The following is a 13425-nucleotide window of genomic DNA, read 5'->3' on the forward strand; positions in this document are numbered from 1 at the left end:
TAAAAAAAAAAAAAAAAAAAAAAAAAAGAGCATCGGTATCAACATACATAGGCATGCCAAGAGCTGTCATCGAAATAGCGCTGATGAACCAAGCTAAACCCGAGCCACGGATAGATCAATACCGTGCTTGGCCTTCTTGGCCGAAGGGCGCATTTCTCGTCGGCCAGCGAAGCAACAGCGGTAAAGGCATCGCTTTCTTTTTACGGACAAGGGGCGACCCCTCCTCCACATCGGAGTCATCCCCATTGGAGATATAAACGATCTCCACCGTCTCTTCGAATGGGGGGATGGAAGGCGGAGCCGATGTCGACGCCATCACCGCCGAAGGCTTTGTTTTTCGCGTATGGCGCGGCATGTTACTAACAACCTTCGCCTGGGCCTCCACCACATTCAAGCTTTTCAGTTCTTTGGTCCATAAGATCATTCGGCGACGCCCTGCGGTCATGGGTCGAGCCTTGGGATGCAAGTTAGCAACGGTTTCGTCTTTGTGCAGCCCCATTCTCCGGAGGATATCCTCAGACAAATCCGGTCCAAAGTAGTCTGCGAAGGAAATAAAGCAAGAATTAAGTAGAAGAAATAAATCGAAGCTCGAAAAACAGGAACATTGAGAGCGGTGATGGGCCTCATACCGACGCCACTCACCTTTGTGCTAGGGCCGGTATGGGGCCGACATATGAGCGGCTCATCACGAAGAATGATCTGCGTTGGGGAATCCATCTTTTCGGCACTCCACTCTTGTCCGCCTCAAAAGCCTCATCGCTGACTTCTCATCCTCTTTAAGAAGGACCTTGTTGGCATCCATCTTGAGCTTTTTTGGGTGACCCATCCGTCATGTTCCGCCTTAGTCTCACACCGCAAGTTAACTTGGTCTTTGAAAGCAACGGCAGGCGTGGATAGTCATCCAAGCACCTTAACGTACACCCACCGATCTCTCCGGTCTTTGCAAGAAGTAAGTTTGTCAACGAGACATAACCCTTCTCCATGTGCACACTGTACCAACCGACGCGCCGAGAGATTGACGGTGGAGATAATGAAGCCGGCGGAATAAATTCACCGTCGGGGCCTCCCCCCTTGAAGAGACAAAGCCACACAAAGCCGACTATCGTCCTCATGGCCAACGGGTGCAGTTGGGCAACGGCAACGTTCATGGCCCTAATGATGGCCATAACATACTCATTCAGCGGAAACCGGAGCCCGTACTCCAAGTGTCGCATGTATACGCCGGTGTGGCCCGGTGGAGGGCAACAGACGGTTCGACCCTCCTCGGGGATAACAATTTTGTATCCCCCTGCCAAAGAAGAAATGGCCCTCGAACAATGTCTCGCCGAACAATCGGCTAACTTATGGGTCCAAGCACGGTCAACGCGTACCTTACAGACGTCACCGTGATCCATAACGTACTGCCTCCCCTCTTTGGGACGAGCCTTTTCAGCATCATCACCAAAATCGTCTGCGTCATCATCGACATCATCGTCATCCTCCCATTCCTCCAAAATTCGAGGATCAACTTCAGGAGAAGGAGACCTAGGGCCCCCAGGCCTTATCAGGAGGGCGTCCAACTTCTCCTCCTCATCAAGACGCGACGGGGAACCCCCCGGCGCCGGTTTACTAGGCCCGGCATCAGCAGAAGACATGTTTACAATAAAAACTTACAAAGTTAAGAAATTGGGAAGTTTGTTCGTTTACCTTGAAGAAAAACACTCTTGGAGTAACAACTCGAGAAATAGAAGACAAAGAAGCCCTTGAAAGTTTAGAGAGAAGAAAAATTTTGGGGAATGAAATTGGTGGCCAATTTCACGGAATAACTGCCCTATTTATAGGGAAAAGCCCATGAAGAAGGACCAATCAGAGAACAGCCCATGAAGCGTCAACCAATCAGCGTGCAGACACGTGTCGGACATGCAACCACGGAATGTCAATCGTTGCAACAGTTGAACGTCAATCAATGCAACAGTGACCAAGCGTCTTCAACACGCCCATTCATATCTCTCCGCCTATTCACCTTCCTCAACAAATTCCCAAGCATCTGTTCTCCGCCGCCACATGATCAACCAAGCTAAGTAAGCGGCCGGGGCAATCAAAAACAACCGGCACTCTCAACCCTGGTCTCGGCCAGCGTCACTTTCTTTTCCACATCGGATGCCCTTTACGCATCCATGTGGAGGGGGGATATGGTACGGCCTAAGAAAGACCAGGCCGAGGTAAAAGAAGCCGCCGCAGAAGAAGCCGATGCAGAAAATTTTTTACAAATTACTTGCGCATAATATACGCTCAAACGTACATCGGAGCCCATACCACGGCATAGACTACGCTGGGGGCAAATTGATGGGGCATATTCTGCACCGCTGACCAAGTCAACATATTGAGCAAGGTCAAAGATATCCACAGCAAGTCAACGGCTCGACAACCCTAGCCGTCAAACCCATCTACTGTCACTGGTCTCGGCATGCACCGGGGCATATACCGCGTACTCATATCCAAGATCCCTCGGCGGTGAGTCAACAGGGCCCACCGGCCTGCCATAGGTCCCTCACCGAGGGGTAGATCGATCTTTCCACCGTTAGCCACTTGGCCACTACGTGACAAAAGGTGAAGGTCTATAAATACTCCTCAACCTTCATTGAGGAAAGGATCCAGAACTTAACCTAAAACACTACAAAAAAAACAAGGGAAACTGACGGCCTAATTCCGTCAATAACCGCCTTTTTCCGTCAGAAAAGCGGGTTCCTGACGGATAATCCGTCAGGAAAGAGCGTCACTACGATTCGTCACAAAAACGCATTCTCGACGGAAATTCCGTCGAAATACGGACATCGACGGCTAATCCGTCAAACGTAGCCTCTCATGTCTGACAAAAAGTCAACAAAAAGTCAACTTTTCTGACGGAAATTCCGTCAGAAAAGTCAATATTTCTGACGGAATTTCCGTCAGAAAAGTTGACTTTTTAAAAAAAAAAATAAAAAAATATTCCACGCCATATATGGCTTACATCAGCCTAGTTCAAAATATACACAAGCACATTGTTTTTTCCATCAGGTTACACACACTGTTTTTTCATCAGGTATTTATACTAGCTAAACTCTAAAACAAGTACATAATTGGAAAAACTCAGAGAACAAGAACAGAGTGCGTCCCATGTTATCACTATTCTTTTACAAGCTCTAGTTCTTTCCTTTTTCAAGAGATTCCTCTCAGCCTATGATACCTGCAACTTAAATGAATTGCTCCTGTCAAATAAATGATTTGTTGCAAAATTCATTAGAACTTAGATTTAATTTCATCAATATATTACCCTAGAAAATTGTATGCGAAGAGAATGATAAGGAATGCCTTTCCTGTGTCTAATACATTCATTATAATCCAATACTCGTGTAAGCTCATATTTCCTGCAAAAATTCAACGAAAAAAGCGCCTTAAAGGTAGAAGCAGGCTGAAACAAAGAAAATCATATAGTTTTTCTCGTACACATGCGGAACTTATCATTCAACTGTCAAATAAAAGGGTGTCAGATAGCTAGCTAAACACATTGTTTTGCATCCGTTGAAAATCTAGCTAAAAAATAGCCTTAACCGATCAATCAGGTGCCTCAAATTTTTCTACATCCCGCGCTAAAAAATAGCCTTAACCGATCAACCACATAGCTAATTATGATTCGAACCCATACGATTCAAACCCTTATTTGAGAAATTGTATATAACTTTTCACATTGGAAACTACGGATTAAAAGTAGGACTAATACTATTAAAAGATCAGTCGGTCTTATTTAAGTCCGTCATAATTTAAGACCTCTCGTTTCAGTATATTTTCACCACTATTTTTATCGAGTGTGAGAGTCGTCTTATGGCAACGAGTATAGTTTTAGCCTTAAGGTCATAAATATCTCTACAAGATTACTCTGTGAGATATTTGAGACCTTTGAGAATTTCAACTAAGTTTTCACCACTTAGCGCCACGGTAACGGGCTATTTACGAGTATAATTAGGAATAATAAGCAGAGTTAACAAACCTTCGGAAGGAAACATGAACAATGCCAGCACTGTAATGAGCAATTTGCTGGAAACAGGCTGAGCTAAATCAAAGTGCCTCAAAGGAGGATTACACCACCCTCCTGCATTATTGGTTTAATGTGAGCATCCTTACCCAACACAAAGCGACCATTTATAGGATGGGGATTGTATATATAACATAATTTATAGGTCTAGGTTATGGACTTGTGGCCACCTGCATATTGGGGGGAGAAATAGAAAAGAACATCAATCAATTCTTTGAGATGAACTTATTCAAGCTAGTGAGTTCACTCATTTAGGTTAAGTCTGAAAAATGGATAAGGGGACATTGAAGCAAGAGTAATTTCTAATCAGAGTCAAATACTAAGAGCTCAAATGCTAAATGCACTGACTAGCTATGTATACCTGAGCGAGAAATTCCTACTCAATAGCACATCCAGTTGCAGCTTCTTGTTCTACTGCCCCTTTCCATCTAGTAATTTCCTCTTTAGAAGCAGCATATCCATCATAAGCCCTTAAATCTAAAGCAAGAATGAATGACTATATTAAAGATATTGGCTCTATGGTCGATAGCAAGAATCCATATTAATGAAATAAAAGAGAATTAAAAGATTGATTGATTGAGAAATTAAAGCTGCTTGAGTTTTGATCAGCTTATAACAGCTAGTCTAGAATCCTCGAAATGTAAATTGAAAAACTAACAAGTTATATTATACCTCTCTTCCTGCTTAGGTTGAATCAAGCATTGCTTTTTCGCATCTTGCTTGGCGTCATCATCAAAAACGACCATTGCTCGCTTATTACTGAACAAAATACCAATTAGCATAAGCACAAAATTTCAATAAAAATGAGCGACAATCAGAACAAACTCGTATATAGCACATGTAATCTTATGACCAGCCCAATACTATACCTTGTGTACCTGGTTACCTTAGAAAGTGCTTGTATACTACATTTTCTAAATTAATCAATTCTTAAAAGTTCAAATGTAATCCTTAGTGAAAAGAACTGACGGGAAAGAAGACTGACCTTCTATGGAATACCATCATCTTGTTCATCCTCCATTCCATCCCCATTACTCATATAGTGCATCCCACGATTCTAATCATGCATATGTGTTAAATATAATCTATAGAAATCTAGATTCAACACTCAAGTTCAAAGCTAAGCAAGTTTTAGTGGGTAATTATCTAGAAAAATCCTTAAGCTAGTAGAATTATATACACCGCCATTCAATGTGTATAAATAGCCCATGTACTCCAAACATTTGATAGCATGTAAAAAACAAATACATAAGGAATTGCAACAACAATTAATACAAACAAATTTATATAACCACCTCTCCCATTCTAATCCTTGCCTACATCTAACATTTACAAACAATCAACCATACATAAAACTACAATCACTACCATCAATAAAATTCAAATATTAACTAAACCCAAGTAGCAAAAATCTTGCATTTTGCAAAAACAATACATAAAATACAAATAAATATGCATCTAATTAACAATACTCCAGAATCAGCTACAAGCGCACTATACCAAATATAACAGAAACAAGTATAGCACCCAGGAAGTTAAATAGCTCATAAGCATTAAGATAATAGAAAATTAATTTTATACTTAATAGCGAACAGGTAAGCATAACTGACAAATCGATGACCGACACATGGGATAATATGGAAAAAGAAGAAAAAGGAAGGGAGTAAAGATAGAAATGGGAGAGTGCGGTTACCAGAGGTGACGACCTGAGGCAAAGACTCGCGGTAGCTGGCGGTGATGACGACCGGTGGAAGAACGAAAAAGAAAAGAAGGAAAGAGGAAAAGAAGAAAAGAAAAGGAAGAGAGGGAAAGGGAGTGAAGTCGCCGGTGATGGCCGATCGGTGTGGTGGCAGCGGTGAGGAGGCCGATGGTGGACGGAAAGTGAGTGTCGGGGTTTTGGGAGTTAGGGTTTGGGAGTGTGGGAGTGAGCGATTGCAAATCATTTGGGGAAAACAAAAATGGTGGTTTATTTTGTTTATATGTTGTTCGAACTCTGACGGGAAATCCGTCAAAATCCCCTAAATATTTCTGACGCATGATCCGTCAGAAACTGGCTACAATAGAGATGGCGCCAACGCGCCATTTATATGTGACGGATTTTGACGGATATTCCGTCAGAAACACATTTCCGTCAGAAATCCGTCAGAAAACCGAAAAATCTGACGGTTTTATTTTCCGTCAAAAACTTTCCGTCACTTTAGCGTGATTTTTTTGTAGTGAAAGACACTATTCATCTGGTATAATCTTCCTTATCTCTCTACAATATACATTCAGCCAAGTAACAACTTATCCCTTAAGTTTACTGACTTGAGCGTCGGAGTGAGTACGCTTGGCACAAAGCCAAACCCTCAGTTCGTTCATTGTTGCAGGAGAGGCCGAGAGGAACAATTAAGGAAGAAGGATTCAACCAAAGACGACATTCTACGAGCTACGAGTGGTAACGAATATCTGCTCTGGAACTACACCCGGAACAACTCAATTTATCAAATTTAAAATCCTATTGAATTTATTAAATTCGTAGTTTTCTTTCATCTATTTGTATTCGAGTTTTATCAAATTTACAGCTCATAGTCATCAAATTATACCGATATTCGCTAAACTCAAAGTGAATATAACAGTGTCATAAAATGAATACCACATTACATAACACACGTTCATCAAATTACACTATCATATTCATTTAACTCAACGTGAATATAATTGTATCATAAGGTGAATATCACACTAAATACTACATATTCATCAAATTATATTATCATATTCACTAAAATCAAAATGAATATAATAGTGACTTATGATGAATATCACACTTGATAAGACATATTCATCAAATTAAATTATCATATTCACTAAATTCTGAGTGAATATGATAGTGTCATATGATGAATATCACACTCGAAACCACAAATTTAATCATAAATAATGAGAGATAAAACATAAAAACTCAATTTAATTTAATGTATTATACAATTTTTAGGGTTTATGTAATTTCAACGCAAACCCGATAAATTAGAATTTAATTAATCAAAACACGAAGTAATTTTAACACATACCTGATAAGTTAGAATTTAATTAATCAAAACTCGAATCAAGATTACAAAACCACTGTGTTGGATGGAAAATTAAATTTTATGGACGATTTTTTTTGATAGAAACGGAAGACGTAGTTTGAAACAGGAGAAAGAAAGAGTTTATGGAAAGTGATAACTGTTAAGTAGTGGGGGACTTTTGTTATTTAATTTTTTTTATTTTTTTTTTAATATTGGGAGTAGGAAGTACCATACACCTGGGTATATGGTATAAGAATTGATCAACCATCTACTTCAACCATCCTCACAAAATACTTATCATCTTCATCATGGACACCCGTCCCCACTAGAGATGGAGGTAGGTCGTGTCTCATACCGGTCCACCGTGCTCGGAGGAGGAAATGGCACGACCCACAAATATGTGTTTCGTGCATTGCCGGTGAAATAAAATGGTGGCCCTGGCAATGCCTACAACGTGTCGTGTCGTGCTTGAAAGTGACCAACAAATTCTTGCACTTAAGTCTTCTTTCTTTGTATTATGGGCGTGCCTAAGCATGTCGTGTCAGGTAGGTCGTGGCATGCCTGGGCTAGGCACGATCTTTTTTCTCAAACTTCTACCCAAGTACAATCCACGATCCATGACGTGATGTGTCGTGTCAATCTCGTATCATGCTAAAATGAGCATGACCCTTGTTGGGGCGTTCCAGCATAATGACCCGAGTCTCTACCCCGGCACACGCCATCGTTCACTCATGACTCACTGCCTACTCTTACAACACAGCATAAATGTTTGAGGGCTATTAAACTTAACTCCATTAACTTGTCATGCTTAACTCCATAAGCTGAGTTTGGACATGGTGGTAGCAATGGGGGTGCGAACACATAACTCTGATGAGATGGAAATGACGACGGTGGATGTGGTGGGTCTATTATCGTACAATATAATAGCGACATACTCCGTTATACCTATACCTAGTGACTTGAGTGAATCCATTAATTAGTTATTCTTTGCTTATGACGATCAAAGACTTGGAATGTTTTACAACCCTCTTTCTTTTTAACATTATTGAAACAGGTTTTGAATCGTCATAAGTAAGAATTTAGATAGTCTTCTATACTCGAGTATTCAAATAAAATTGTTGAAAATAGAAAAGCAATACAAAATGATTACCAAACAACTATTTACAATGACTATGTTACCAAAATTTACAATCACCAACAACTAATCAAGAATAAGTACACAAACATATCACTAATTATTACCAACTAACCAACAAAAAGTACACTTATATATCACTAACCACTCCAAAATCAATTCATGTCCTTAATCTTCTTTCTTCTTTTCTTTGTGTTTTCCAATTTTGTCTTGTTTGGCCCCAACTAAACACTTAATTATGTACACAAACATTCTATCATCAAATTTCAAATAAATTTAATTAATCCCCAAATCATGCTTCATGATTAACATCTACCAAAACATTTGACACTTATGTACACCTAAAACATTACTAAATTAAGCAAACTTAAATAAATTAAAGAATAACCCAAAAACTCCGATTTCCCCTTTTGGACCTGGACCTGAAACTCGTTTTAAGCTTAAGACGATATGTTTCAATTAAAACTCGGTTGTATTCCCGACACCACCGTGACCCGGACCAACTCGAGGACGAGTCGGACCGATTCCAGCGGAAGTCGATGCAAGGATCGCTTCCCAATCAACGTCATCACTCTCCTCATCCACACTCTCCCTCCGCGGCTTCAACACCACCAACAACCGCCGTGCCTTCTCCTTAGCTCGCTCGCTTCCGCTCTCTTCGACCGCCTTTAACACCTCGACCGCCCTCGCATCCCTCGCAAGCGCCTTAAACCGCAAACTCCCATGACTCAGCGCGTAAAGCGCCGCAACACAGTTCTCCCGAGTCGACTCACTCGCCGACTGAGTACTCCGCAACATCGCCACCAGGTGCTCCACCGCGTTTCCGTCTAACATCGCCGCCTTTCCCTCCGCACTCGCCGCCAGCTGGCACAACACTAGGAGAACTCTCCCGGAGATAGCCTCGTTCGCCGATCGCAGTACCGCTAAAAGCGGCGGAACTGCGCCGAGTCGAACGAGTTTGACTCGGTTGTTATGGTCTAAAGCAAGGTTATACAGCGCTAAAGCCGAGTCACTCCGAGTCCGGTCCGAGTCAGACCGGATTAAGCAGTGCATCAATGGCGGCAAAGCTTGAAGAACTCCGATCGCAGTTCGATTCTTCTCTTCTAACGAAAGCGAAAAGATTACGCCTGCAGCGTGTTCTTGCGTCTCCGATAATCTACCTTTCAAAAGATCAACAACTATAGGAACGATTCCTGACCTTACAATCTTGATCTTGTTCTCTTTCTCAAGAGATAAATTCACTAACGCGGCTATGGCGTTCACCTGAACCGACTCGTAACTCGATATCAACAACGGTTGAATTTCGCGCAATAATCTCGCAGTACACAATTTAATTCGCGAGTTCTCGTCTTTTCTCGTGATTTTCCTCAACAAAATCGCACCTTGTTCTTGATCATGCGGATAATCGCTCTTGAATTTCGCAACGATTTCCTCATCGTTTTCATCCGAATTGACAAAATTAGGGTTTACAACTTCGCCGGAAGTCTGCGCTTCGGAAGAAGACGATTCACCACCGTACGACGACCAGCACGCCGGCCGAGTCTTCAACGGAAGCGGAGTGAGTGGACTCGCCGCCGCAATAACCGACTCGTCGGAACTCGTTGAGTCGAATCGGTTGACCTTCCGAGTGAACATCGTCATGGCGTGCGAATCATCCGGATTAGGTTTAACCTTCATAACCTCATCAATCAAAAACCTCTCCGACGGCCGAATCAAACAATTATCATCATCATTATTAAAAATATCAACACGCAATTTCTCCATAACATCGACACAACTCTTCGAGCTCGGCAAAACGACGCCGTTTTCGTCGCACCATTTCGGTATAGCGGACTGTAAGGCTAAATTAGGAATCAAAGGAGAGGAAAAATCAGGGCACGTGCCATCGGATAGATTAGGTGTGTAGTTTAAGTCAAGACAGGCTTGGACGCACGTGCGGTCGAAGGTGTGACCTGAACCAATGACAACAGGTTCGGTGAATAAGGTTTGACAAACGGGGCATATGTATTCGGAAGGCGGAGACGGTGGAGATGAGGGTGGTGGTGGAGGTGTGGAGGTTCGGGTAGGTGAGGATGAGGATCGGAAAAGGGAAAGTTTTAGTTTGAGGAATTGGCCATTTTTGCCCATGGTGGAGGGAAGGTTTGGGTAAGGAAGGGAAGTGTTCTAATTTCTAAGGGTCATTTACTCATTTTATTTGACGTGAGTGAGTGTTTGTTTGTGTGTGGGATTGGGAGACTTGGTCTAGGAAGGAATATTTGGGGTGTGAGATGGATAATAATGTTTGATTTGGTATTTTGTAGTGGCTGTTGTTACTTGTTGGGGATTGTAGGATCTATGAAATTAGTAGTAGACAAAAATAATAATTGAAGGAGTAGTTAACTACGAAATATTGGGTGTTTTAAGCTCTGTTCTTTTCGATTTAATTTCAACTTTTATTTAGCTCAGCTTATTTCAGTTTTATACTTTTAGTTATGTTAGCAAACTTTAATTCTATTCAGTCTACTTCAGCTCAATTCAGTTCAGCTCCATTCAGGCTAAAAGAACGGAGTTTTAATGGGGGAACAAATACTACATAAATAATACCTTTGTCTAAGATCCTTCAATTTAATTCGCTTTTCATTTCCTTTTGGTGGTTTTCATCTTGGAACGACATGAAAAATGAGGAGGAGGAGGAGGGGAGTAATATATTAAATTAAAACTATTAGGAAAAAAGGACATGAAACGGGGAGGAGAAAAATCAAAAGGATCTTAACTTTTGAATAGCTTCCATTACTTCAGTTTATTTTTGTAATACTGTCCAATATTTCACTTGCCTTTCATGTGATTCACAGAATTAGCTCAATTGGCTCAATTGCTTTGTTATATGTGGGATCCTAAACCTCAATAGTAAATGGACAGATTGTGAGTAGGGGTGAACCTAAAACTAAAATTTTATATTAAATTAAAACTATTAGGAAAAAAATACACATGAAAGGGAGAGAAAGAAATTGAAATGATCTTAACTTTGGAATACCTTCCATTACATCAGCTTGTTTTTGTAATAATATTCAATATTTCACTTGCCTTTTATGTAATTCACAAAATTAGCTCAATTGGCTCAATTGCTTTGTTATATGTGGGATCCTAAACATCAATAGTAAATGGACAGGTTATGTGTAGGGGTGATAATTAGACGAGACAGTTCGCGAGCAACTCGAGATCAGCTAGGTCAAAACTAGGCTCGTGTGAGTTTGAGCTTAGCTTGACTCCTTTACGTCACAGGCCGACCAAGGTCAAGTGTAGCTCGTAGCTGGTGAGTAGCTCATTGTTTAAGTCAAGACATGGCTAATTAGATAACTAAAATAAAATAGAGTTACATATACAACGATGATTCAAACTTTAATCAGTGTTAGTTTCATTAAAACAAGGCTTTTATCTGTTTTTTTTCCGTTATAAGAGGAATAAACTCATTTGTTATAACAACAAAAGAATTCGTTTAACTAACCATTGAAGTTTGAATTCTGAACGAAAAAAATAAGAAAATTTTGAGTCTTATTGTACACTAAACTCAAGGTCACGTCTTTCTCGCATCGAGGAGGGAGGGTATGGACAAGAAGTACATACAAAGATAATAAAAGCTTCTGAAATGGAGTAGTGCGAAGAAACGATAAAAAATAATAATGAGAAGGTCTCATGTTGTGATTAGTATAGTATCAATTGGCCCATATTCATATTTGGCTGCCTTGTTTCATGTGAGTTTCCCATGTGTTTCTGTGACTCATATTTGGATTCTACTTCTATTTATGTGCTTCTTGTTTTGACTGTTGACTCTAGTCTTTACGTAAGTACGTATTATAGTAACTGTGGAGTCAACAAGTTCAATTAATTTCGTACTACCAACCTTAATTTAGTATCAATATCAATCTTATAATGAATAGGTAGGTATTTGGTGAGTTGGTGACTGGTGTGAGTCCGGGTCTCATTGATGAAGATATATGAGAGATTGAGAGTATGTGTATGTTGAGTAATAATAATAATAATAATAATAATAATAATAAGTATTGATCAATAAGTATTATTTAGAGTATGTGCATTCAGATACCTAATATATTGATTAATAAGTATTATTTAGATGATGTTGTACAATCACGTACCTAATGAATTTTTAGAATGAATATTTATTTCATGAGAATATCAAATATTAAATATACTCTATGTTGCAACAGTCCGTTTTATTTGCGATGGTCATAAGCTTGTGACCTCTCACAACCCTCTGCCACTTGCCTTTCCACTTGTCCCTTCCACTTGCCCCTTCATCTCACGTCACAAGAAAATTCGTCACAAATGAGAATTTGTGATGTTACTAACCTGGTACCTTGGAGTTTCAATGTATCATTCTTAAATCTTATTAGTTTTCAACCCGTGCAAAACTGCACGGGTATATTTTTAAGAACATTGATATAATGATTAACATTTAAAAAATGTTAACCAAAATACATGAATATTTTATACTCTATTTCTTTTAGTTTTATTTTTTTTTAGCGGTAGTGATGAAATTCTTTATTTTTCCTTCTAGCGTTTAACGTAATTTTTTGAGATTTTTTTATTATTTTTCATTATTCATAAAAAAAATATTATGTTATTTTTTTTTGGTAATAGTTATACTTCATGAGAATCAAATGGTAATTTTTTTTTAGAATTAGAAAATATGTAAATCTGTAATTGTATGCTTAAAAAATTATTTAATATTGATGTAACTACTCCGTAAATTTTTATAGCTATCAATTTTTAAGCACTTATTCTATCAGTTTTAATTTGTTCAATTTTTGGGAACATTGTATTGATATTTTATATTATATTATTTAATTAATATTCTTAATGTTGTAAAATTGTATAATTAAAGAAATAAGAATCATTATATAAACATATTAACTTATCAGATTATTTTTTTTGGGTGCGTATAACTTATCAGATTATAAACACGATAAATCTGTAATGAAAAAAAAAATTAATTCAACTAACTGGCAAATGGGGCCCACGATTTATTTTATGGGAAAAACAAAAAAAAGAAAAAGAAAAATGTATAAGGTGACGTGGATCAATGTGGATGCACGAAATGTTTCTATATTTATTAAGATAGGATTAGTTGAGGTTATTACAATTCTAGTGCATTATTACCAGTTGATATGGGCTTGGGTTGATTCAAACCT

General features: G+C 39.3%; 1 protein-coding gene and 1 long non-coding RNA gene across 2 annotated transcripts; both read right to left on the minus strand.

The window, feature by feature from the left end:
* Positions 1-3468: 3468 nt before the first annotated feature.
* On the minus strand, positions 3469-5984 carry LOC141651997 (uncharacterized). Its single transcript, XR_012546929.1, has 5 exons — positions 5745-5984; positions 5037-5108; positions 4724-4810; positions 4413-4528; positions 3469-4108 (listed from the first exon to the last, which is right to left on the minus strand). It is a non-coding gene; the product is annotated as an uncharacterized LOC141651997 (long non-coding RNA).
* Positions 5985-8205: 2221 nt separating this feature from the next.
* Positions 8206-10562, minus strand: LOC141652652 (U-box domain-containing protein 38-like). Its single transcript, XM_074460204.1, has one exon. The coding sequence runs from the start codon at positions 10361-10363 to the stop codon at positions 8696-8698; it is 1668 nt and encodes a 555-aa protein (XP_074316305.1). The 5' UTR covers positions 10364-10562; the 3' UTR covers positions 8206-8695.
* Between the last annotated feature and the right edge of the window lie 2863 nt (positions 10563-13425).

The sequence above is a fragment of the Silene latifolia genome, chromosome 4 (assembly GCF_048544455.1).
Source record: "Silene latifolia isolate original U9 population chromosome 4, ASM4854445v1, whole genome shotgun sequence".
NCBI classification, from domain to species: Eukaryota; Viridiplantae; Streptophyta; class Magnoliopsida; order Caryophyllales; family Caryophyllaceae; genus Silene; species Silene latifolia.

What these genes read in the sequence shown, in the direction of transcription:
- LOC141652652 (XM_074460204.1), bottom strand. Translation starts at nt 10,363, where the DNA reads ATGGGCAAAAATGGCCAATTCCTCAAACTAAAACTTTCCCTTTTCCGA.